The sequence below is a fragment of the Rhea americana genome, unplaced genomic scaffold (assembly GCF_003343005.1).
Source record: "Rhea americana isolate MKP2758 unplaced genomic scaffold, rheAme1 scaffold_240, whole genome shotgun sequence".
Classification (NCBI taxonomy): Eukaryota; Metazoa; Chordata; class Aves; order Rheiformes; family Rheidae; genus Rhea; species Rhea americana.
In genome coordinates, this window is record NW_028186358.1 from 171293 (window position 1) to 197081 (window position 25789).

A 25789-nucleotide genomic window follows, 5' to 3' on the forward strand; every position below is an offset into this window, starting at 1 on the left:
TCTGTAAGTAAGTCGTTTAAAAGCTAAAGCAGGATCACACTGAGATTGTCCAGTTAGCTCCAGCATAACCAGGGAAGTCCTGGTTTCTCAGTCTTTGCATGCAACCTGTTCAGGTGCCTCTGCTGTGCCCGTTCCTGTGCAGTGCAGTGTCCCAGGACCTGTACGAGAACGAGGTTCAGACCACTGTAAAGCTAAGTTTCTAAGAAGAGGCCTGCTCTTGGATGGTTCAACCCTTGCTAAGAAAGGCTCAGTCAGTGTAACTTGTCAACTAAAGGAAAATCATTTCCAATTAGATTTCTTAGTGATGCTTTCCTTCTCTTTAGACGTTTGTACAGAATGTTTTGGCTACCTCCTTTAGCTGAAAGTCGCAAGACTCCTAATTAAAACTCTGAAGATGTATTTGGCAACTGTTCCACAGCATTCTCCAGTCTAAGTCATTACATGGTCCCATAATCACGAGATTTTTAAAAAGACTATCAGAATTTTCTGAGTAGCAGGTCTTGAGACTTAATGGATCTACTCAAAACCAGTGATTAGCTATTTGTCATACTCATGTGCAAGAACAGTTTTTTCCAGTTTCTAACCACAGCGAAGAGAGCAGACAAAGTTCAAGTTTTCACGTGAAGTTTACCATGTGCAGAATTTTGCAGAGAGGATTTTCCCTAAGCTTGTATCCATAAGCATTTCAAATCTCTTTCAGTCAGGTGATCCATTTACCAACACTTTCCTTAACTCTCATCTATGAACATAAAGATAGGAAGAAAGTTCTTTTTATTGTCACGGAAGAGTGGACTTCAGAACATTATTTAAAGTATTTGTATACTACGTTGACAGAATTAAATAATCTTCAGAACAAATGTGAAGGCCAATTCACATTTGATTTACCAAAACAAGTCAATTAATTCATATATTAGAGCCCAAGCTCTTTCTTTTTAGAAATACCTCGGTTCACAAGTCAGTGATCTTATTGTCCRTGTGTTTACCTTTTACAAAGGTCTCTAGATCTGATTGATCTTTGGGAAATCTTGATGAACAAAAGGAATAAGCTTATTATACTTTTTTACAATGCAGTTTTCAATTACTGTATTTTTGTCATGACCTCTGTTCATTTCACTGGGAGAAGGAAATTACAGGAAACAAAGTCTGGCCACCAAGAGAAAATACCTTTTTTGTAGGTAGTTTTTTTTAAAAAATCAAACAATTTTTCTGTGTTCTTTACTCAAAGAAAAGGAAGGAAACTTTAAACCATATTACATGTCAAAAGGTATTTTATCTCTGTCTGAAAGAATATAAGACTTCACAATGTTGAAACAGGTGTGTGTGCTGTGACCCAGATTGTAGGAGAAACTTCTACAGCAACATTACCAGATGTTACAAGGATCACGTTGTAGAAGTCCTGAGAGCCAGAGGGAACATCTTCAAGAAGGGATTTGTGTGTCTCATGCTAATTCTCTTTCAGCATYTTGGAAAAGTGAAGGAAATGTACTGCTTGGGTGGATTTGTAAAGCACTGGAGTGTTGAAGTTGCCCTGTGTTCACGAGGTGGTGTAAACATGGAGACTTAACTTTCTGCAGTTCTGGAATGAGGGGAAAAAAAAAAAAGTTGAAGACATTGCATGAGAAAGAGATTGCCTAAGGGAATGCTGGTGTGTCCCCAAAGTAAATTATGCTCCTATTCTTACCTTTGCAGTGTGTTTATTGAAGAAATATATTCTTATTTCACATTTTCCTTTCTTTTTATCCCCCTCTTTTTTTTAATACTGATTTATGGCCAGTGTCTTTATTGTGCCTCTTTCTGAGATTTGAAACACAGTCCGCTTCCCCTCCTCCACTATCTAGTCCTGCTTCCTACTTGTTTCCACCGGCGCTTGAACAGCCTAATCCTTATAATCTTGCSCAAAGTCTGATGCCTCTGATTTACTGGTCAAACCTTCAAGTGATATGACAGCTGGGAAGCRATTGCCAGGGAATATTCTTTGTTGTATAGATAGTTAGTGTAGTTTTAATAGTTTACAAGCTTAGTTTACCATGGTTTATCCTCAAAACAATCCCATAAGCCCTACTGACAGGCTCTCCAAACCATCAGACTTACTATACAGCTCAGGCTGTGTTCTTCTAGTGGGAATTTTACTGATGGAATAGGTAGGCAAGCTGGACTCTCCTTGATCTTCTAGAAGCAAGTTTTAAGCCAAAAAGACACATTYTAAGCTGTATATTGTCTCCTAAATCTTTGTTTATAGATTTAAATGAAAGTATCTTAAAGATTGGAAATGGTCAGATCCCACTATACTTTTGAAGAAGTCTTCCARATGAGACTGCTTATTCTTTTTACATAAAAATGAAGATTTAGGAGTCTAACAAGGGAAGCCCAGCTTTGAAAATTTTCCTGTAAGCCTGTTACAAAATAAGTTAATAAACACAGGAATGAATTTAACTCCAGGACAGGTTAGAAGTCTCCTTTTAAAATTAAAAATCTTAATATTCAATTTCTCTTGTGCTACAGCATGTCAGAGGCATTATGTGTTAACGCTGGTCTTCTGATTTGATAGCATTGTATGATGAGTTTGTAGTAGTGTAAGTAAGTAGCAAATTGCAGAGCACCGGCTGAGACAGACCCAGATAAATACAAAATGCTACAGTCTGCTTAGTCTGTACCAAGGACATTTCCTGACATGTATAAGTACTAATAAGGGGCAATAAAATATCCCTAATGCAAAGTGAAAGCTGTCCTTGATCAGCAGAACCCTTCATAACATTCTTTTATTTCAAAAGATCCACACATCTTTTTCTTTTTCCTTCTGAAAACAAAAGTAATGTGGCCTTCGAATACAATATCTGTCCTTCTCCATCAGGGMCTTGTTTATGTTAATTTAGGTTTCTTGAAAGAGAAAGATGTAACGAAGAGTTTGGCTTTGTGTGATTTTCCACTTACAATGTTTATTGCACGTTAGCACAGATCTTGAGTTTTTTAAATTGAAACCAGATTGCAGCTTTTCAGTCAATATTACCCACCTTAAAACAACCATCTAATTATGTTTTGGGGACTCTTCCACTGAAAGGAGTAGAAGATGCATAACTGCATCTGTCTAATCACATGGTTTTGGGGATGGGACAAGTGATACCCAGTGGCAGAAATTGTCTCCATCTTCTRTGCAAAAAGCTAGCACAGAGCACCTAGTGATGCAAAAGCCTTGCGGAGAAGGAAATTTCTTGCCAATGATAAATAGGGATATATCAGTGACTGGGATGAACATATGCTTGGCATCGATCCGAGCTGGTTTAAGTTTGCAATAGAAGTAAATTATCCTGTTAATGACTAGAAGCTGCCCTCMTCAGATTTATGCTGCTTTGTGGGAGATAAATGTGTGTGTCTGTTTATAGGCTTGGTTATACACACAAACACATTTACCATMAGAATTTGTCCTTAGATTCCTGTTCCTAATGCGCACGGCATGAAGACTTAATAAAAAGCATAGAAGACGGTGATGTTGTATTCTGTTCAACCATGAAAAATGTGATGCTAATTGTCAGTAGTTACAACAGTGGAGGAAAAAATATAAAGAGCGTTTTGAAAGAATAAAATTCTGTTGGTTTTGACAAATTCAGACATTCTYTGACGTTCACAAAGTATTATCAGTGCACCTTGCAGATCTTAATGGCTATATCTTCACAACACTGTTGTCACAGATTGACAATTCTGGAATTGGGTATGTGAGACACAGARATTAGGATCCTACATTAAATATATATATATTACTTAATATTGGGTTATTTAATTGAAGATAATTTAGGATGTGATTTTCAGGATTTTTTTTCATGAAATGAAGCTGATGATCTCAAAAACTGTGTCTTTAGATGTTTTGCTTAAAATCTGARATTAAAAAATCTTCAGTTACTCTTACTTGCTCAGAAATGCTCCTGAAGCTCGGGGTGGGGGTGGGGGGTCAACCCGAATCTTTATATTGATTTCATTGCTCCTTTCAAGCCATCAGGCTGAAATTGATAAATTTTAGGCCTGTAAGGTGGTTTTCAAAAATTTCTTCCTAGTCAATAGAGACACTTTTGGAGGCCAGTTCATAACAGCTCACTTAAAAAGGAATGAAACACCCTGAATAGGTGYCTAGTTCTCCTCACTGATGAAGAAAAATTAGCTTAGATTAGGGCAAATTGATTCATTTGCATAAATATAGGTGTTCAACGCCTTTTAAAGTGTCTTAGAGCATTTGGGATGTCCATATGGAGTTGGCAGTGATGATACAAGCCTTATGAGAGACCCACGCTCTTCTGAACTAGCAGGTGAAAGCCAGGTGGGACTGGGACATCCCAAATGATACTACATACAACTATATGTATCCCTTACATTTAAGGATTTAACATACAGGGTAAGACATCTACATTTATGTGTAACATGTAAGTACCTACATATGAGCTAGGTGTCTAATCTCCTATTACAGCTAAGGGAAAGCTTGACAGCAGAGAAGGATTCAGCTGCCCAGACTTTGATTTAAAGCGACATTTGTTATATCTTGATTGTCTTTGATCTCCAGCTTCCAAGGACACAAGTGTGTCTTTTTTCACATTTATCACTTCTATSCCAGTCCTATGCAAGCTCCTTCAGACATCTCAGATGACAGGAGATACCTTTATTTAGGCATCTGAACTGAGCCCTGGATCCCCACTGACTATAATGGGAGCTTAGACACCTTTTGTCACCTGAAAACACCTGTTTATAGAGACCCAAATGTCATTATTTAAGCCTGCATGCTAAGCACACCCTAGAGGCCTATATTTCAAGTGAGGTTAGGTGAGAAGAATTGCCTCTAAATGCTTGTGTATTCCTCACAGAACCATTTATGTCCTGGTATATGCCAGATATTTTATTTAGCCTTGTATTTAGGGTAATATTCACATTATTAAGACTACTTCCAGGCTGTATTCACCAGTATGAGTGAATACAGAGTATGAGTATGTCTGCTTATTCTAGACCACAAACAAAGGTCCTTTGTCTTTTGGAGAGAGTGAAAACTMCACCCTTTAGGAGGTTTAGGCAGAATTTTGTTCAAGATTTTTGTTCAAAGATATCACCTTGCTTTTCTCTCCATGCAGGTCRGACTTTAGAGGAGAACTAAAAAATACACCTCAATATCTAAAAGAAAGAAATAATATGATCATTTTTTCACAGAAGATAAGCACTAATCAGAAAAAAAATGTGATTTGAGTTGAACTGTAAGTAATTTTGAAACAGCCGTAGTTATTTGTTTGTGAGCCAGGGAAAACAGCATGCAATATGTCAGGCTTTGAGATAAAATTTATTGGTGTATCATTGGCTTAAATCCAACATTATGCTCATAAATAATATAATCTTAGTGTGACACATTTTTGCTTGAACCTTGACTGAAAATTATTGAGAATCATGTTATGAATTATGTAGTAGCAGTCACACATTCAAGTAAAAAGGATGTAACTTGAGTGAAATGCTGTAACGTATATGTAATTAGGTACAAAATATAAAGGTGCATTAGTTGTCGAAAGGGTGAGATGTCTTTCTTTGAATCCAGAGGTATAGGATGGAGCCTCACTGCAAACTCGGGCTAATGGTCATCGAACTTTTATTGACTCGTTATTCTGAGATGGAAAGTGTGATGTGGTTGGATGTTGTTGTCAACCGTATCACTTTTTTATATATTAGCACCATCTTTTGTGTCTTACTTGTACTAGCTCAATGCAGCTCAAGGCTCCAGACAGACCTTTGACAGTACCTATATATAGTCCAACTGCACAGCAAGATGAGAGGAACTCAGTGGCAGAATTAGTGGTTTAGGCATCAGGATGGTTATACGCAGACTCATCAACTGTGAAGCTGTTCATCCTTTGAGGCAGATAAAGACAGGATCAATTCCTTTGCTTCGTGATAACCAGTGAAACCAAGATCATTTTATTGGGCTGCTGCATTAAAGATCTGGGTGTGTTTTACGGATGAAGAATGAGTGTTTGTAGGTTTTGGTAGCTAACGCAAGCCCCCTCTTCAAACCATTGTGGAGCGTGCTGCTTGGCAATGGTTAGCAACGCTTATCTCTACACTACTACAGAAATTCGTGCCTGGGTTCTTTTTTGTTCATCCTTGATATGTGTATGCTAGTTTGTTCCAAGGTTGTCTTTTGGAGAGAACCAACCTGTTGCTGCTAAGATTAATGCTGTGCGTGGTTCTGGGAGTAGCTCGTTCTGGGCACTGCTCCTTTTGAGTCACACTGTGAAGCACAGCTAGATTTCACTGCCTTAGTCCTATGCTGTCCCCCCAGCACTCTCCTAGTGGGTCTTGTATCGTCAAATGTCCTTCAGTGTTCTCACATCATGCCCCAACAACGCATGCAGTCCATACCCTTTGCCTTAAACTCTACTAACACCACACTTAACGGGCTGACACAGATTTGGAACGAAACCTGAAATTGAAAGTGTATATGCACACATTCACACATCAGAAATTATGTCTTAGTACCATAGATGAAATGTGTTTTCCACACTAAATGGAGGAACACATTGATCGTGCTTTCTATTTCAGAGCTTCAAGTTCCCTTTAAAATTCCTAGACCTCTTACTGTGGAATATMCTGAAAATAAGGAACAGCAGTGATACATGGATAAGTGAGGCCAGGCTATGAATGTGCTACAGACATACACAGCCAACYGGAGCTGACAACAGAGTGAGAATTTAGCATTAAACCTGCATGCTAGATTTTCTTAATTTAATAATTAATAACTTAAWATTCCTCAGGAATTCATGAATTTTCCAGAGCTTTACTTGTTCTAGTAGTGTGCGAAGGAGACTGCATATAACTGGAAACTTTTCATATGAATTTGCTGACGAATATCTTCTTTATCCTCCTTTCTTTCCTTTTCCCCCCCTTTTTTTTTCTTTTTTTGCTTTCATCAACAGACTTTTGAGTAGGGCACTAATTCCTTGGTGTATGTGACAAGACTGGAAATTGTATCTTTATAAGGTGTGTTTACAATAGACTTTTTTGAAGTCTTGAATTAATGTTAATGTATTTTAAAAGTAATCTCGATCATCTCCACCTGTTTGTTCCAGACTATGTTATTTWTGCTTTACCATGCTGTAGACCAAACCCAACAGTAAAGCAAAAGGGTTTGTATCTTGAGGCAGTGTTATTGCTTTAACAGTCTTACTGACTCTATGCAAATAATCTCTCAAAAATTCAAGGTAATTTGTTGATACAAGATGTTTTGGAGCCTGTGCTGGATCTTGCACAACTGCGCCATCGTTTGCAACCTGAGGCTATATGAGTCTTCTGAACCTCAACCAGTTGCGTTCTCTCTGGCTGCAATCTGCAGTGAGTCTAAGGCACTATGCTGATGGCTCCATCAGTTGTATTTGGCCCCAAACTCTCTTCTTGTGTATAGTTTTAGGAGGGTAATATAAATATTTTAACTGAAACCTAAAATGGGAGCTCTTCTCCCTGTCAATGCCAATTGCTGGAATATGAAATAGGGAAGGAGAAGAGAACGTAACAGAAATCAGTACTATGCCAGTGTATAAATTCCTTGTTTCCCCACACGGTGAATATTGTATGCATTTCTCATGTGTATATATCTCACAGGAGATATAGCAGAACTCAAAGAGGTTCAGAACTGGGCAAAAAGGATGATCACAATTACGGAGAAACATCTGTACAAGCAACAACTGGGTATGCTAGGAGTATTCAGTGTGAAAAAGATGACTTAGGGAGATATGAGAGATCTACAAAATGATGATAAGTATGGGGAATTGAAAAGGGAACTGATTATGCAGAAAATCTTCCGGTATGAGGAGTAGGGGTTGTCAAATGAAGCAAGTAGGAGCCAATTTCAAAATAAAACGGAAGGGCTGGAATCAAATAAAAGACTCTGGATTTCCTTGCCAAAGGATTTTCTGCATGCAAAAGGTTTCTCAGTTTGAAATGGAGCCAGGAGGAATAGTTGGAAGAGAGATCCACCGAGAGTTATTCATTAAACAAACCGTATCAGGCTCAGCCCAGAAACTGGGACAGTAGTCAGGGCAAGTACTGTGAGTGTTTGCTCTTTCCTTACTCTTCCCGAAGTGCCTGCGGTTGTCTACTGTTGGACATAGGGTATTGGGTGAGATGGATCCTTCCTGTGTAATACACTGTATTCAGTATATCATATATATCACATATGTATGCTATCCCTACTATATCGCATCATCTTTAACTGCTTTTCTTTCATATTAATTAATTAATTAAAGCTGTTGGGAGTCACATAGCTGGAACCTATGTGCTGTTTTGAACATATGGGTGCCGTTGTTGAGGACAATGTTGAAAACCATGCAAATACAAGCCTCAGATGTCATTATTCCCTGTTGAGAAAGATTTGTAATAAGAAATAATAAGTGAAAGATGCATGTGAGGCTTTTTTGGCTGGACAGTAAATCAAGGCAAGATTTCCCAGACTTGATGCACCTTCTGGTAATGGCACATAACCTTCTTGAAGGTGTGTATCAAAGCAACAACAGCAACAACAAAAATACCGTCTTTCATTTTTCCCCCCAGGGAGGCAAAATGGGTGATTGCACAGTGAAGGCTGCCGAAATAGGCGGTGGCTCTTGCAGGATGCACGTCTAGCGTGGCTGGGATGTCGGAGCTTCCTGCGCCTCCGCGCATGGAAGCCAGGTGGGCTGAAGCCACAGCCCGGAGGGAAGCGTTTGCCTCCTCCATGGGGCAACACAGTCCTGTCTCTGTGGCTGTGGTACCTAGGTTATCCAARCCTAATTGGATAACTGGAGTTGTTCAAAAATACGTTCGTAGATATTACTGACCACAGTTTATTTAAACTAGTTTACCATCCATTTTAGTAGCCATCCTGTTCCATCTCGGGCTTGTCTACGAGGTATCACAGCTATTGCATTGCTCCAAAATATGTAACAACAGAGACTTAGTGCTGGCAGTTCGGACAGTCTTGACCTCTGCTAGACCTTGTCCTCAAAACATAGGCTCCTTCTGTCTGCTCTGAAACCTGTGAAAATGGTGTGAGGTTATACGGTGCCTTGTTTCCCTTTGGGGGGGGGGGTTGGGGAGAAACCCATTCCAAGCCAAAGCGTCAGAAAAAAACACAAAGATGATTAGAGGTATAATTATTTATGTCTGAGGCAATTCAAAAGAGCAGGTACGTCAGTTTACAGGGATGCCGGATAATGGTCTTGAAAATAATGAACAGGATAAAAAAGGTGAAGATTAGTCTCTGTCGGACCACATGAACCAAGGCATCCYGTCTTCTGCGGCGCCGTTCTGTTTCCCTGGCAGAGCAGGGTGCAGAGCACAATTCCTAGGTCAGCCTGTATAATGGGCAGCAGGACTAATGATTGCAGATCAGACATCTCCGATGTCTAATCATATGCTTTACTCGCTACAGCTGGACTTGCCGGACAGCAGAACACAGGTAYGGTAGTGATTTGCAGCAATTTGATTTTGATTTGAGCATAGAGGGAATGCTGCTTTTGTTTATTTTAATAATTGTCGATTTGAAACCTGCAAAGAAAAAATAAGATTCTGCTGCATGCAAAAGTCACTGTTTRTTCAAAGAGGTGCGATGCAATGGCTGCATCCAATTTCTTGTTAAGGGGGGGAGGATTGCCACCACAGGTGGCTGCCATGCAGCTATCCTGCTGCTTCTTTAACATATATCTGTATCACGTTATGAGGCTCTCCCAAAAGCCACCATCGAGATTACACGGGCTATGTATTTAAGCAGGARCATGCAACTATAGCCCTCAATGCTGCCAGCAGCTCTATTAGTAGCACCAAGGTGCATGTGTCTGTGTGCCTCATTGTGCCCYGTAACTAAATATTCTGCTAAGCACATCCAGAGGGTATAGGGCATTTAAAAGATGTCTAAGAAAGCCATGTGAAGGTCATGGGCCTCACTGTGCATAATGGTTCTTCCCGTGCCGAGCCACCACTGCAGCACAGACGCTCTGCAGAAACCTTTATTATAGTTACTTTGTTTTCAACGGTGACATGCCATGTTTTGGGGGAATGAGCAGGCGTCAAACACTGCATAAATGGTAAATGAGTAATGACCTATCTATTTGGCCCCTATCCATTCCTCTGGATATGGATTAGTTTTTCTGTAACAATCTTTTCTGGTATTTTTTTGAGTAATTGTCTTTTTAGGGGTGGATAGGAGAGAGTTCTCCTTTGCAAGTGAGAACATACCAAAATTTTATTGGCTACTAACAGATGAGAAAATAACTCTTGAAAATTCCGTATTTCCATTAAGGACAACTTTGGTCCAAACTAGATTAATTTTAATGACCTTCTAGGCACACTCAGAAGACATTTATTAGTTAGAGCTTTTATTGGAAATGGGTTAAGAGAATGTTTCTGTGGAGCGGGGGAACGGAGGAGGACTAAGGGGCTGTTTGTTGCATCGGCTTGTTATTTGAATGTAATTATTTTTTGCTCCTGAGCMATTATAGATTGTAAGTTTAAATAATTGTCAGGGTGCCTACAGCTTTCTATTGTTGTTTAAAATGTAAGGTTATAAATAAAATAAGTAATATGAGATTTCTTTTTCTGCATGTGTCTATGGCAGTTAATTTAACTTAGCAATAGTTATCAAAAAAAGGGGAAAAAAAGACAAGATTTCTATTCTTTGCAGCAAACTAACTTTGTAAACAATTTATTATTTTCTGCATCATAGCCCTAAATGTGATTCTTATTTTGCCCATAACAAAACGTCTGTGGTGCTTTGCTTTTATAATAGTAGAATGGATTTTGTTTTGCTTCTGTTTATTTCAAGCTCCCTAAAGGTTGCCAATAGATTACAGAGATTTTCACAAAGCAAGGGTAAGGCAGCGCTGTTATTGCAGAGATGAATTTATATGAAAGATGCAGTTTTGAGAGAATCAAATGGATTACACAGCCTTGATGACATCTCTTCTTTTATGTGTACATCATGTTCTGCTTGAGTAGCAGAGCAGTAAAGTGTGTCAAATGACCGAGGATGATCTAAAATGAATCTCTGGTGCGAAGTGTTGGAACGCTTAGAGCAAAGGAAGATCACAAAATGATTTGAAAGCTTCAAATCAATAACTGAAAATAAAAATGTGGTGCCTTGCAATGAAGCAAATAATCAGTTTGATGATAGGACCATGTAGCTCTTTTTTAACCCCTTTCACATGTTGTTGTACCAGAGGTTCTTTTTATCCCTAACAGACGTTTGAAAGGTGATATATTAAGGAACTTGTCCCCTCTTGGAAGGATAAGGTTGTGAAATAGAAAAGTGGTTGGATTGAATTTATTTGTGTACAAGCTGGCATAATTTATTCTTTATTAACTGTATCTTTGGAAATTCTGTTGTGTTAATTCAGATTTAARACTAGGTTTCATTTTTGGACACAAAGAGCTGGGCAAAGAGCTCATGCTGCTTTTATTCATACACATCACATTTTTATTGATCCAATTATTTATTTTGTAAGAAAAATTAAAACAAGTAAAAAGTTAAAGGAGGCAGAATTTTGGCCATAAACCCTAGTATTCTTTTTTCCTGTCACAAATTCCTTTCTGTGTCCTTGGGATACTATAATCATCATCTGTGTGGTCAAGAAACATCARGTGCCTACAGTACTTCTTAGGACTGCTCTTTAATCATGAAATGAAATGACATGAAAAGTGTACATTTTTAATCCATATATTTTGGATTTAAGGCTTAACTTTGTGTGTGTGTGCTCTTACTTCGTGAATGGCACTTCTTTTCTGCAAGTCATATCCATTTTTAGTGCAATATTTTTTTATATGTGATTTGGTTGTTAAACTTCCACCTTTGTTGGCAGTGATGCTGCATTATTCCCAGGGAAGTGAACATCCACTCAGAATATTCCAAAATCCCCAACCACTAAAGAAAACAGGTGTTTATTGGTTTCCAATTCCTAAATTGTACACTTTGTACCAGTTTTCTTTCATAGTTATGGAATGTACCAATCCAAATGGCCCCATGAGTAGAGAACTAAACTTTCTGGGAGGCTGCTATTTCGTTCTGCACTTGTGCCCCGCACCCAGAACCCAAAATGATGGAACTCAGTTCCATGACAAAGGCTTTTATATGCCATTATTTCCATGCTGTCGGAAATAGGAATGCTACTACTGATAGAAAGAAGCCTTAGAGGGAAGATCTTTTCAGTCTTCATTCAGTTTTGAACTTCTGAAACCTTCTTTTCATCCCATTTTTACCAGTTTTGGACCTGTCTAAATGTAATGCAATCAAGGACTGATAACTGGTTTGTATATTTGGCTCAACATTTCAAAGCAAGGTTCAGATGTATTTTCTGTATTTTTTGGAGATAGTTCTTTATTTTGTTTTAAATTTTTCATATTATTATATTGCAGCTATATTCTACTGGCAAAAGATGAGTACGATGAAAGTTGCAACATTTTATCCAGACAAAGTTTTACTGCAGAATATAAATCGGCCAAAATACAGGAAGGAAAGAGTTAGAAAACACATACTTTTATCAAGCACTGTTTCTATCACATAGYAGTTGCAGCTTTAGGAAGAAGTATTTTAAACAAAGACATGTTAGTTGGAATTCTTGAACGTTTCTGAAAGTGATTCTTTGCTTTGGGATCACTCATACCTCAGTTGTGGAGTACTTCAAGTAAAAATTCATAAATTATAGTTCATGTGAGGCTTAATTATTGTGTGCAAAATGCTTTGATGTTTTTGGATGAAAGGAGCTAAATGCATGTGAATTAGTATTTAAGTATTTGCTTTTTATAGGAGGCAGGAAACATGGTTCCCCAAATCTAAACAGCTGCTGTCAGGCTTCCTCTGATGGCATATTCTCCTGTTGGTGTCCTTCTGGGAGCTGGGATGTAAAGCCTGTGAGCTGTATGTTTATGTTTGGGCCTAATAAATCTTGCACATCTTCCCTCTCCTTTTAACCTTTCTCTCGTCATTAAGAAAGTGTCGAGCATGATTAATGCAGAACAAATTGATGCAGAACAGTCATTAAGAATATTATCTGTACCCCAAGATTGCAGAAGAAAGTAGAGCTATAGCAGTGGTTGACCGGCTTCAATCCTATGTGAGCTACTGCTCTTCCTATTCACTTCTGGGAGCAATTCACAGTGTTAGCTCTGATGGTTTAGAGCCAAGGTGAGCCAGCCGTTGCCTCCCGAACCGCCGGCGTGCAGCTCCCGCGCAGAGGCTGCGTCGCACAGCTGGCATCCCAGCTCTGCCAGGAAAAGGTGTCACGGGTACAGGGACATTCTGGCGCTCATCTCCAAGGTCTGGAAATTTGGCCACTGCTCGTTCTACATATTCTTTTCCAGTGTGTGGATGATAGTCTTTCAGAGCAGYGTTTTTTGAAAGAAGTTTTACAAGAGAGGATTTTGGTTGTGGGATTTTCTTTGTGTGGACTTGCCGGATTACAGTTTTGTTGGTCATCAGGATAAAGTTGCTTTATTTGTTAAAGTTCCTCTCTGTTGGGTGGGGAAAGAATACTGAGGCGGAGGATAAGGCCATCTTTGAGAGTACTTTAATACATTAAGGTGTGTATGTCCCTGCTCTCTGCTGGTTAAGATCAGAATTGCATCTAAATAGGAGTATCTGAGATCTCTTCCGCTATAACAGTGAAGGTCAGAGTAGCTATGGTTTGTGCCTTATTAACCTGTCTGATATTGGCTTCAAATTTATTAAAATACCATTGGCTGTATGTTATTTATAACTCGTAACATGCTTTTATGATGGATTGTAAATGGATTTTAAGAATCATTTTCTTTTTGTCTGTCTGTTGGTCTATCTATATTGCTTTTCCCAGTGTGGGTGCTATTGTCTTATAGGRTCTTCCAAAAGTCATCCTTATGGCATATTATACATATTTTTCATATTGAAAACAAAGCAGTTTTTTTACTTGACTGTAAAATATTCCTTTTCTATTATGATAGTCTTCTTTTTCTTCTGCAACAGTTCTAATCTGTTGTGTAGATTTTATGCAAACTTACATACATATACACACATGTGCACACACACTTCGAATGTCAGCAGCTACCATACTGGCATAAATGAATTGCCTGGGCATTTGTTAATTTGAATGAACATGAGGCTTCTGCTTCTCCTATGGAAAAAGAAGCAAACCCAACAGTTTCTCTGGGAATTCATGCAGTGTGAACAGAACACATCTTGGCAAAATGGTGAGCCAAGAAATTCCTCTTTAGTTGCTCTGTTAGGCAAACTGCATTTTAAATTTCTTGCCGAGGGCTTTGTTTGACTTGCCCCAGGCAAGCTGTTCAACATATTTATCAACCCTGTTGTAGCATTAGAGCCAACGCTTATCTAGGAAGATCATCCGCTTAATGCCATCTGTCATCAGGAGTTTTATTTCTTTCCGCTGAGCTTGTTCTCCATTTCAATTTTTTTATATTCTTCCCAACCATTTCTTAGTTGATTGGTTTCCAGTGATCTCAAATATTCTATGATTGCTCAAATATTCTGTGGTTGCTGCACGTTAAACCTCTAAAGACATCAATAATACAATTTTGTTTCAAATCCTGATTGATAACATTAATCCTATATCCATCCAGATGGCTCAGCAAAGTGTCCTACATATTACAGTGTTATGTAAAAGATAGATAACATTACATTCGAATCTGGAATTCCTTCCAGATTCTCAACAGGAATTTGAAAAGACTCAGAACAGAGGCTCTTGGGTAATTCATGCTGTATTTTGATTTTGGTGTCAAGGCTTTGGTCATTTTAGATTTTCAGGCCCTTATTAAGCATTGTGTAAGTACACAGGCAGTGCGAATGTATTTGATGAAGATGTATTCATTCATTTTAATTTGGATTCTGAGATCCAGCACTACTTTGGATTTGTATCCAGAATCACAGTAAAGTCAAAGACATCGACGTATTTCCCTGCAGAGAACAAAATTTAACCTTCTGGAACTCTGGTGCYGTTGTGTTATATAAATTCAAGAAAGTTTCTTGTAGCTAGGGACACAGCAGCTGCGTGTAGACCACAGAGTGGATGTTCTTSATGAGGTGCCAGGATGTCCTGATCTCCTGATCATCTGGACCGGGAGACCTACTGGATCACATCACAGCTTTTTTGTTGCTGCCATGCCCGTGTTCTCTTTGGGTGAGAAGGAGGGAAGGAGAACAGGATGATGCATACCAAGGTCTAGCCTGACATTTCAGGGGGAAGGCAGGGTACCAACTTTAACCTACAAGGTACAAAAAATGGTCCTTGCATTTTAGGTGCACACAGCATGAGTATCTCTTTGGCTCAGTACTAGGAAATATCTGTAGCTGGACTGACTTCAAGCAATCAGCTGTACCAACTGCACTACACAATATTTTAGAAGAGAAGAGACCAATCACGTATAGTTAGCATTTGGTGGAAATGTATGCAATGAGCATTATTATATGCACATATATCTCGCTGAGGTTTGATTTATCCCTTCCAATTGGGRGAAAATATCATTTCAATTCAAAGCAGCTGAGCAATTCCTAGGCTTCTCCAGATTTTATAGAGGTAACTAAATAAATTGCATTCAAATTTTGTGCCAAATCCCATACTGGCCAAGAGAAGCGGGGATACTGGCAGCTGTGTCTTCTTCCTGGAGAGATGTTGGCTAGGGTAAAATTCACTGAGGTAGACCTGTGGGATGCACTGTTGGCTGTCCTTTTCTGCTTCAATGTATAGGAGCAGYCTGTGCCCCCAGCTACTTTTGGCTGGGTACTGTAGCATTTGAGCAGCTGGCAGAGTCATTGCTTCTAGGGCTTCAGAACATGAGCTGGCACAAAAGCTAGTTTCCTCTGTCTGGTGCGCTCCTGCGCTTTGGATAGATCCTGTCCAGTGACTTACGCTGATCTGGGGTTGGGGAAGAGGTTTCCAGGGCATATTGCTCTTTGTTCTCTCAGCATACCAGCACATTTTATTTTTCTAAGTGTATATTTAAAACTGAGAGTTTCCCCTATTCTGTGCAATCAAACATTCTGAAATCCTGTTAACAGCAGGAAGAGCAGGAGGCATATCCTTTGCGGTTCATCGTCTGCAGTGAAGCCTCGCTATCTGCCTGGCATTGAAACAGCTTCTTAATCTGCTGCATGGAAAATGCCTTGAAGTGAAGGTGTAGGGATTGCAGGCTGTGGGCCAGCAAAGACTTGGCATGCCATGGAAATAATGCATTCATTCGTCAGAATCTGAGAAAATGAGTCTTCTGATTCTGTGGATGTCCTGTTGAGCTTCTTGGAGGGCAGGGAAGAGATAACGCTTGTAAATAAGGCTGGCAGGAGCGATAGATCGTTGWGCTGTCAGGCAGGAGTCTGGTTGTGTATGCACCTGATGCTGCTCAGAGGAGAAAGATGTACGACAAAGTTAAAGAATGAGGCAAATCCATGTTAAAAAGAATACAGCGTGAATGAAAATACCATATAYGTGTACATATTTTAGGGAAAACACAAAAATTAGCCAGTATGCAAAGAACGGATATAAAAACAATGCGTCTTCTCTRTGTTTCTTAAGCATAATGCTGAGAGTCCCAGAGGCATCAGCTTCCTTTAGCATCTGTGGAGCTCTGAACTTCAGAGACTTTAATTAGTACATAATGGGTGCATCTTATTAGGTTTTAATTTGGATCAAGAATACACTTTTGATGTCAGACTCCCAGTTGTGCCAATTTACATCATAGAACCATGAATCTGAATTTACATCGTGGGATCTGAGTATTATTTTTCAAAGATGAGATAGGAACACACATTGGAGAAGAGGATCAGGATGAAGGCAAACAAAGGTTCCATTTGCAAGATCATGCCGTTTCGTGTATGAGTTAAATTATAAACTTTAAATTTTTTTAAAAAGTTTTTCACGCTGYTTGTTAGAACTGTTAGTTCTGGGTGATGGGCTATTGTATGCAACACCCTTGAAATGAAGTAAAGAATCTGACAGTATCACAAAGCTAGGAACATTCTTTTGAGGGTACTTTGTCATCAGCCATTCTGGTTATGATTCATCTGACCTACGTTTGTACACCTGCAGAGTAGACTTCTACAAGCAAGCTAGTCATGCTAGACTTCTTTAATAGTCACTAAAGAGAGATAGAAAACTTTATGATACAATTCAATATATTTTAGAGGATTTGATCCAACTTCAAAGAATTTTAGGGTTTTATAGTGCCTATATATGAGGCATGGACTCATGTTTCTTGCCTTAAAATATGTAACTAGTTACATTTGAGATGTGCAAGAGCATTCTGGCTGGCCTCAGGATGCCATTCAAGCTTGTCACGTGTCTCTCCTGAGTCTTGTGTCATTTATGTCAGCCTTGTGTAGATAGATGTCTTGGATATCCTAAGGCATCTCAAGTGGCACTGGATGTCTTTGTTTAGGCAAATAAATTAATCCCTAAATGTATGAGCTTCTGTTACAGTCAATAGAGACCTAGTCAATACAGTTAACATAGTCTTTAAAGCTATTCATCTCACAAGAAAGTAAACACCTGGGGTTCAATTCTGTTCAKCTTAGCTTCATGAGCACTATAAAATTATTAAAGGTTATTTTTAACAATGAGATGTATCAGAGTAACATTTGCTTTCATTATTTTAGCAAAAAAGCTTCAGCTTATGCTAACTCCTTTTTGCAAATATGCAAATGGTCTGGGTTGCCTATGGAAACACATGTTCTGCTGAGTGCAAGGCTGTATATGAAGAGAGTTGTTCAGAAGATACAAACACACACATATATAAAGAGAATAGTTTGAGAAAATGACTGTAGATGCAAGAAAGGAAAAGAGATACTAGCATTTATTTCCAAATTGTATGATTAATATTATTTATAGGGATGAATGAACCTTTAAAGATTCCCATTTGAATCTGTTTGTTTTTGAAGTTCAAAAGCGTAAAATCTTTAAATGCCTTTTGAAATTCCAATTAAGAATCAGTCAAAACCCATCACTAAAAGAATAGTTTTTGTTTTACAAATTAGCAATTAAAAAGTGACAAATATCTTCAACGTTTAAATAGTCTTCAGCAAAACTCATTATGTTTAAATTGCACTTTTTTTGGTTTAAAAGTATGTTCCTCCGTATTTCCCTTTTTTGTTTCCTTCTCTTAGAAATGCCTCCTAATGCTCTCTGTCTAGCTCTCGAGCGTCAGTGACTTAACCAGTACAGGGGATTATGTAAATTATTTCATGAATAGTTCAAACTCACATTTTTTTTTTACTATTTTCAAATTATATTATGAATGGCTTCTTCCCCTTCTATATTTCTTTTTTTTTTCTACTGTATTTTTTTCCTCTGTGTTGTATCTAATTATTTGGAACATCTTCAATTTTCTTACTGGAGTAGTAATAATTAAGGAAAGGAAACTTTATGGACTACAAGAATGTCTGAAGCCTTTCCCTGAGTTTTTTTCCCATTTCAGTGATTGTTGTTCATGTTAAACATAGCTTAAGGCAGTCAGTACTCTGAAGAATAGGCATTTTATGTGCTAATATCATAACTCAGGAATATTATGTGGGGTTTTATTCTTCGTATTTCTCTCCTTGTGACAGTTTCTGCCTAGAACATGGCACCACTTTGGCAGAATAACAAACACCAACCGCTGGATGTATTAATATTGTGGAAAGCAATTTAGTATTGTATCGCTGTAAATTATGTCCCTTTACTAGCAGCTTTTTTATTATGACAAAGATTTCAATTTTTATCTGTTTTCATGGATGTGAAGGTTTATTGTTTGCGCAGGGTGCCCATAGACTTGAGAAATGATGAGTTTAGCTGGCCAAAGGGATGAAGTGTCTCTCTCTCAGAGGAGGAGGGCATAAGGAATCCGGACATAAACTGGTTATAGAGAAGAAAAAGTGCAACGAGTCATGACAAGGATGTAAGTCATGGAAGTCATGGATGTAAGTCAAGGACGTAGGTCAAAGCAATGGGTCGGAGAAGGCTACCAAGGACAGAAACCTAAGTAACGGTTGTTGATTGAGGAGAGTCAGTGAGCACTGCTGTGATCAGGCATTTCGGGAACTGGAGTTAGGGATTTATCAGTTGTTAAATTCTTGAAATAARCAGAGGAAGAATGAGCACTTCGTGTTTGATCTTGATGCCTGTGCCTGAACTCAAACCTGAACTTGTGYGCAGTCCGTAACTTTGGGTCCTTCCTGTGAAGTTATTAGTGTCACCAAGAACCATCAATGTAAAATCTAAGATACTTCTCAKGTGCCAAAGATAGAGAAAGACAGGAACTTCCTGTCTCCATGAACGTCCTGAGACATTTTTTTCTTCTCCACAAAACAAAACAAAAGAAAAAAAATATTGCAGCCTCCAGTGAGATAAATATATGTYCAGCCCAGCTTTGAAAACTGGATCATCTGACAGGATCATGTGACTGGATCGTAWTGAGCGCAGCTGACAGAGGCAGCCAAGAGGCAGCAGTTTGCACAGCACCGTCTCGGCTCTGCCTTGAACTTCTGGGGCCTGTGYTGGACGTTGTGGTCTGCTGACCCTTGTGGGACGAGGGGGCTAGAGAGTGACTCTGCTAACAGGGAAGGGGAGCTGGGCAAGGGCAACTGCAGGAAGCCGTAAGCTCTCCTGGAAGAAGTCCCAGCAACAGGTGGAGGGAGGTGATCCTGCCCCTCTCCTCAGCCCTGGGGAGGCCTCATCTCSAGTGCTGTGCCCAGTTCTGGGCTCCCCAGCACAAGAGAGACATGGAGCTWCTGGAGAGAGTCCAGCGTAGGGCTACAAAGATGATGAGAGGGCTGGAGCACCTGCCCTGTGAGGAACGGCTGCGAGAGCTGGGCCTGTTCAGCCTGGGGAAGRGMAGMCTGAGGGGGGATCTGATCARTGTGTACAAGKMCCTGAAGGGARGGTGTCAAGGGGACGGGGACAAACTCTTTTCAGTTGTCCCATGTGACAGGACAAGAGGCAATGGGCAGAAACTGAAGCACAGGAAGTTCCACCTGACCGTGAGGGGGAATTTCTTCCCTGTGAGAGTGACAGAGCACTGGAGCAGGTTGCCCAGAGAGGTTGTGGAGTCTCCTTGTCTGGAGCTGTTCAAGGCCCACCTGGAAGCAACCATGTCTAACGTGCTGTAGGTGACCCTGCTGAGCAGGGAGGTTGGACTAGATGATCTCCGGAGGTCCCTTCCAACCTTACTGATTCTGTGATTCTGTGACATGCTAGGCAAATTTTTATTTCAGACATTTCCATAAAAGTTGTGCAGGCTCAGGTTTTATGCACTAGGTCTGCTTTAACTCACCTAGGCTCGTGGGCTTTGTTCTGCTGGTCACTGAAAAAATGTGTGGGTTTGGAGGTCTTATTATAGGGRATGGGTCAATGGCAAATTACAAGATAAAAGAATCATTTCTCCCTTAATTACTTTATATATTTTCCAAGACATAGGCCTTATCAGTATATACTAATTTTCTGTAGCTCTCAAACACAAAGCTGTCAGTCAGAGAAACTTAACTAGAACTCAGCCCAYGAATTTTGGGACAGTGTTAGGCCTTGACTCAGTAGTGCTTTAGAAACTTGATCTTGGGTATGTGATCCAGTGACTACTTACCTACATTTTATGAAAGCATCTGCAGAAGGACAGCAGCCTGTCTAAGGCTGATCCCTCTCTTTTTCCACCTGGGGACCTTAATTGTTACCGAAGTGTGATCCAGCTGCTTTCCTCAGCTGCCTCTCCTGTCCCCTGAGAACAGAGGAGATGTTGGGCCATCTGCTTAAGATCCAGGCAGCTTCATCCTCCTCTTAAGATGGGCACGTAATAAAACTTAGGGACCTTTTCCACAATATTTTAAGAGTCTGAGCACCACTCTGGGGTTTTGTGTGTCCTAAGTCCAGCGCTCTAAAGAGCCTGGGAAGGTTTTGTGTCTTGTGCCCTGACAAATCAGACCTTAGGATATTGTAATGGTGAACACTTTCTGTCTTTCAATGCGAAGCTTAGCAGCTCAGGAGGAGCGATTCTCAGCCCAGCCTAGTACCCATGTCATCCCGGTGGAAGGGGGATGTCTTAGGATCTCAGGGTTTCAGATGACGCAATTGGATGGAAAATGCATTTTCAAATACATCACCATTGAGGGGAAGAAAAAAAAACAACAAAAAAAAGCCACCCTCAGAAATGGTCTAATACCCGAAATCAGCCCACTATTAAGTGGGTTCTGCTGACCTCTTCTGCCATCCTCCTAAACCTGATCACAAGAAAGCTACTGCAAGGCACTTGCTTTTTCAGAACACGTTTTGGTAACTACTGTCAGGTTGCGTGGAAACTTTTATGGTAAGTTGGGAAAGACCTAATGAATTTAGGAACTTCCAAGTTTAGGCAGCCCTAAAAAATAAACAGAATGTGTTATTGTCTGGGCTGGGTACATGGTTAAATACATAAACTTAAGATAGATGAGAATTAAGCAGACCATATTCTGCTTCCTCCCCTTTTTCAAGTCACATATGTAAAGATAAAATATTTTTTTGTTGACAACACGAATTATGATGATCGGAAGGAATGAAGGCTCTTCCAGAAAACTGGTTGGCCATAGAAAAACTATATATTCCTAACTTTTTATTGCTTTGCAATATTATGGAAAATGTCATATTTGGGAACCTGTGATGGATTTCATATACAGTAATGTTTCTGTATAATTAAACAACTGCCCCAGGCATGATTTTGAAAAAAGATTTGTTCTCTTTTATGTTGACTTTGGCAAAATCAGATGCACTTTTCAATAAGTCTGATTCTGTAATGCCTCCAAAATGTCTTCCTAGATAAAGCAGTAGGAACAAGTAGTCAGAAGTTAGCTACATCTTTAGCTCTGGCTATGGGGAATAAAGAACTGCAAACAGGAATGATGAAGCTCAATTTTATTTTTAAGAGAAATTTACCTTCATACCCCAATTTGTGTATGCTTTCATTTTCCTCTGAACTTTGCTACCATATGCAAGTCCTGTGTAAAAGAGTCAAGAATTTGCATATCCTTGATATTAATGCAATCTTAATGAATATTGTATAAATGTTTGAAATTATTAAAATTATTGGATACGAGAATTTTGGCAGGCACAGTGTTTATACAAGGAACTTGCATGCATGCCTRTTTTTACACACCCTTTTGCATGTACATATGTGTGTAGCAGCATGTCTGAAAATATGCCTTTAAGTAATTATTTGGTCAAAGACTCAAAGGTTGTGTCTAAACTCGGTGTCCTCTGCGGACCAGGGAGCACTTCCTCAGTCACTGCTCTAGGCTTCCTCTCCACCTGTGCCCAGATTCCCTGTTGGGATGTGACCTGGGCATTTATTAGTCCCCTTTTATGCGTTCTGACTTCTGCAGAAAGGAAACCTGAGCATCAGCAATCCCTGATGCGCTCTTGGCACTCTTTTGATTTGAATAATKATGGGACTACAACTGCTGGTTGTACAGGCAGAGTAATGCATAAAACCTGCCTCACTAGATTATCTATCAGTTGACTAGACCTTGGGGYGTAGTCACTGGAGAACATCCTAGATTTTAATTGAGACAAAATAGCAGTGTCAGGTAAAGAAATACCCTCTAGTTTAAATCACTATTAGGCAGGTGAGTGACTGAAAAATTTCTCTTCTATAGGAATCTCAGTTGTTCTTTTTGCAAAACAGAGAGGGAATTGCAAGAGACGTCCTACAGCAGTCTGACACTGGCCTAATTTAACTGAGGACCCCAAGCCTAATAGCCTTGGCTATCTCCGTAGCCAAGGGAGAATGACTGAAATTTGATCAGCAGTTTAGAACTTCCGTGGGCCCTCAGGAGATGCCTGCCTCTTTCCAGGGTCTCCAAAAGCAGGCTAGGATCCTAATTTATACACCTTGCTTGAGCACCTGAATTAGAAGGAGAAATCTGAGTCATTATTTCTATATTTTTGGTGCATTACAACTGGAAACAGAGGCAGGAGTTGGTCAAAATAAGTTACCTTTGTTTGAAGTTAATATCTGAAGTTTCWAAGAAAGAATATGCCTTTGTGAGCCATCATAGTTGATAGAAGAGACTGCTTTGTTCTTTTGGTTGTACTTCAAAGGAAAACTTCTGTAATTTTTTAACCTGAAATGTCTGTACTATTATCAATAGAAAACCCATCATAGGTCATTGATTTCTAAGAGTAATTGATATTTAGCTTATCTTATACTGCCTTTTCTTTCAAATATTTTATTATTGGAATAAGAAAAGGAAATAAAGTATCAGTGAGGGAGAAAATACATCATGTTTCAGTTCTAGAGAGCCCTCCAAATAGTAACTAACTTCTTTTTGCTATATAAGGCATCGTAGAATTGTGTATTTTACTCTTGTTTATTCCTTCTCACTGGCAATCATATAAGGCACTTGATTCCTATTACCAGGAGATTTTCACTGATTTACACCTGCTGAGGATCTACTATCCTTTGATAATTGGCCATGGGGGTGAATGAATACCTGAATTTTGTCTGAACATCAAATATCTGCATGCATAAATTGTTAAACCAAAGCCTTTTTCCTCCTCTATAGCATATAATTTAATCCGTTATTGCTGCCACCTTTAAAGATTGCATATACCTGAAAACAGAAGATTAAATAACTGTTTGCCATTAATACAAATTATTGTGTTTTGACAATTTTCTAATCAACTAAAGTAAAAATGGTGCTGTACAAGTATGTGTGATTGCCTTTTAGGTAACTTTTTTAATGTGCATGGGGATTCACCTTGTTTGGACCTTTGAACCTTTATAGGATTTGTCTTCTGTGATATGTTAATATTCAGAAGCATTATTAAAGTAAAGCTTTATYTGAGTTGTTCATTGATGCAGAATGCGTTTCCCAGCATAGTTACTGCATGCATAATCTTGGGAAACATTCAGCCACCTACTGCTTGTAGACATTACTTCCAGTACGGACTATACCAATTAATATGTAAATAAATGATTTAGTATTGATCAAATTTTGACATAATGTTTTGTACTTCATACAAAATTCAGGTATGGGCTGTTTCTGGGGAGCTGAGAGGAAGTTTTGGAGACAGAAGGGAGTCTACTGCACTCAAGTGGGTTATGCAGGAGGATATACCCCGAATCCTACCTACAGAGAAGTCTGCTCAGGTAAGTCTKTCTGGGTTTTTAAGCTTTGTGGTTAAAATTCTGTCGGATTCTGAACAACACTGAAGAATAATAAGATTGGCTGCCATCACTATAGAGACTGGATATGTATTGAACTTACCTTGCAATCTCTGTAGTGAAATCATGGTATCTTCATCCTACAGTTATCTTCTACTAATTAATTAGTTAATGTATGCACAAAGGTTCTGAAGAAAATTAATACAAAGTTTGTATTTTCTTCTTTGCTTATTGTATTGTTGTATGCATCCTTAGGAAATGGATTCTATTTCAATTTACGCAAATGCGTTCTTTATAAAAATGTCTCGAATAACCCACTGCAGTTTCTTTCTGCAATCTAAAACAGAACTACTGGCAGCCAACTGACTAATGTTGCTACTAAAGCAAATTCATGCTTTCCCATACTCAGTGGTGGAGAACAGCTTAGAGGTTTTCTTTTGGTTTATTTTCTTGTTAACACTTTCTATGCTGACTGCTGAAGTTGTTGTACCCTGACAGTCTGTCACCTGGGGTTGAGAGAAGGCACCTAAGAAGTTCAGCAGCACAAGCAAATAATGGAGACTTTAGCAACTGTGAGTAAGTGCTGCAAGGCACCCACAGACACAGAAACTTTCTGGATATAGTAAAAAAATATGAAAATAGATGTTCTAAAGTGATATTTTATAGACAATGCTGAGCTCATAAGAAATTGCCTTATAAATGCTAAAGAAAATGTACACATTTAAAGAGAATTTGCTATGGTAACTCATAGTAGCATGAGTTTCCTCAAATGTAAAATTGTAGTGTAACTGCAATTTCAAAACATCTCAGATAAAGTAAAGAACATCATGCCTTCAGGATTAACTGATTCATACAGCTCCTGGAAAGCGAGGTAACAAGGAGAAGTGTCAGCAGTAGATGGATCAATGATACCTGTCATATTTGTTTAAAATGATCCATATTTAGTACTTCCACACTCTTATACTTTGGATTTGATTCATCATTTCCCTGCAGTATGTAGCATTTTTATGAGTATGTGTATGAGTCTCTTGTCTGTCTGACAATTTTTGTCTTCTCCGTTGCATGGCCTGGGCATTAAATAATTAGGTTATCTATATAGAATAGGGACGCACCGTACAATTTTTCTTTCCTAACGCACTCACAGATCAAGTACACTGAGGGTAGTTGTGATGGAGTATTGAGTGTTTCTCTGCAGAGAGTGCTGGCTCTTGGCCAAAAGGAGATGGGAACAGAGGACAAGGTATAACCAGAGAAGTAGGAAAAATGGAATGGGTCCCTGTTATTGTGTACTTTGCATTTGACAGATATTTTGAGAGCTTTTTGTAGCTTTTTAGGCATGGTATTTCATAAATCGTGAACAAAAAGTGGTAAATAAGTAGTAAGGAATTTATTTCCTTCTTGATTTAATTTTATTTAGCTGGAATAAAAAAAATGGGAAAAAAAATTTAACTCTATTTGCTGATAGTTCTTCAGTTAGATTTGTAATGCAAAAACATAGCTGAGGTTATTTTTCTAGTGCATGTTTTAATGCACACTCACACTGCGGATGTTTATATACCTCCAGATACCGGACAGTGGAGGATTTTTTGCTCCAAAATGTCCAGAAGGATAAGCACATACTTCATAACCTTGTCTGTGTGAACATGAATGTGTATGTATTACCCAT

At 39.0% G+C, this 25789-nt stretch overlaps 1 protein-coding gene across 2 annotated transcripts in view; it reads left to right on the top strand.

Annotated features, from left to right (window-relative positions):
• MSRA (methionine sulfoxide reductase A) overlaps positions 1–25789 on the top strand; it is a 280995-nt gene that overhangs the window by 114746 nt on the left and 140460 nt on the right. For both annotated transcript variants that reach the window (XM_085306504.1, XM_085306502.1), the window contains exon 3: positions 23989–24108. In XM_085306504.1, coding sequence (XP_085162630.1) covers positions 23989–24108 — 120 coding nt within the window. The remainder of the gene's footprint in view (positions 1–23988; positions 24109–25789) is intronic.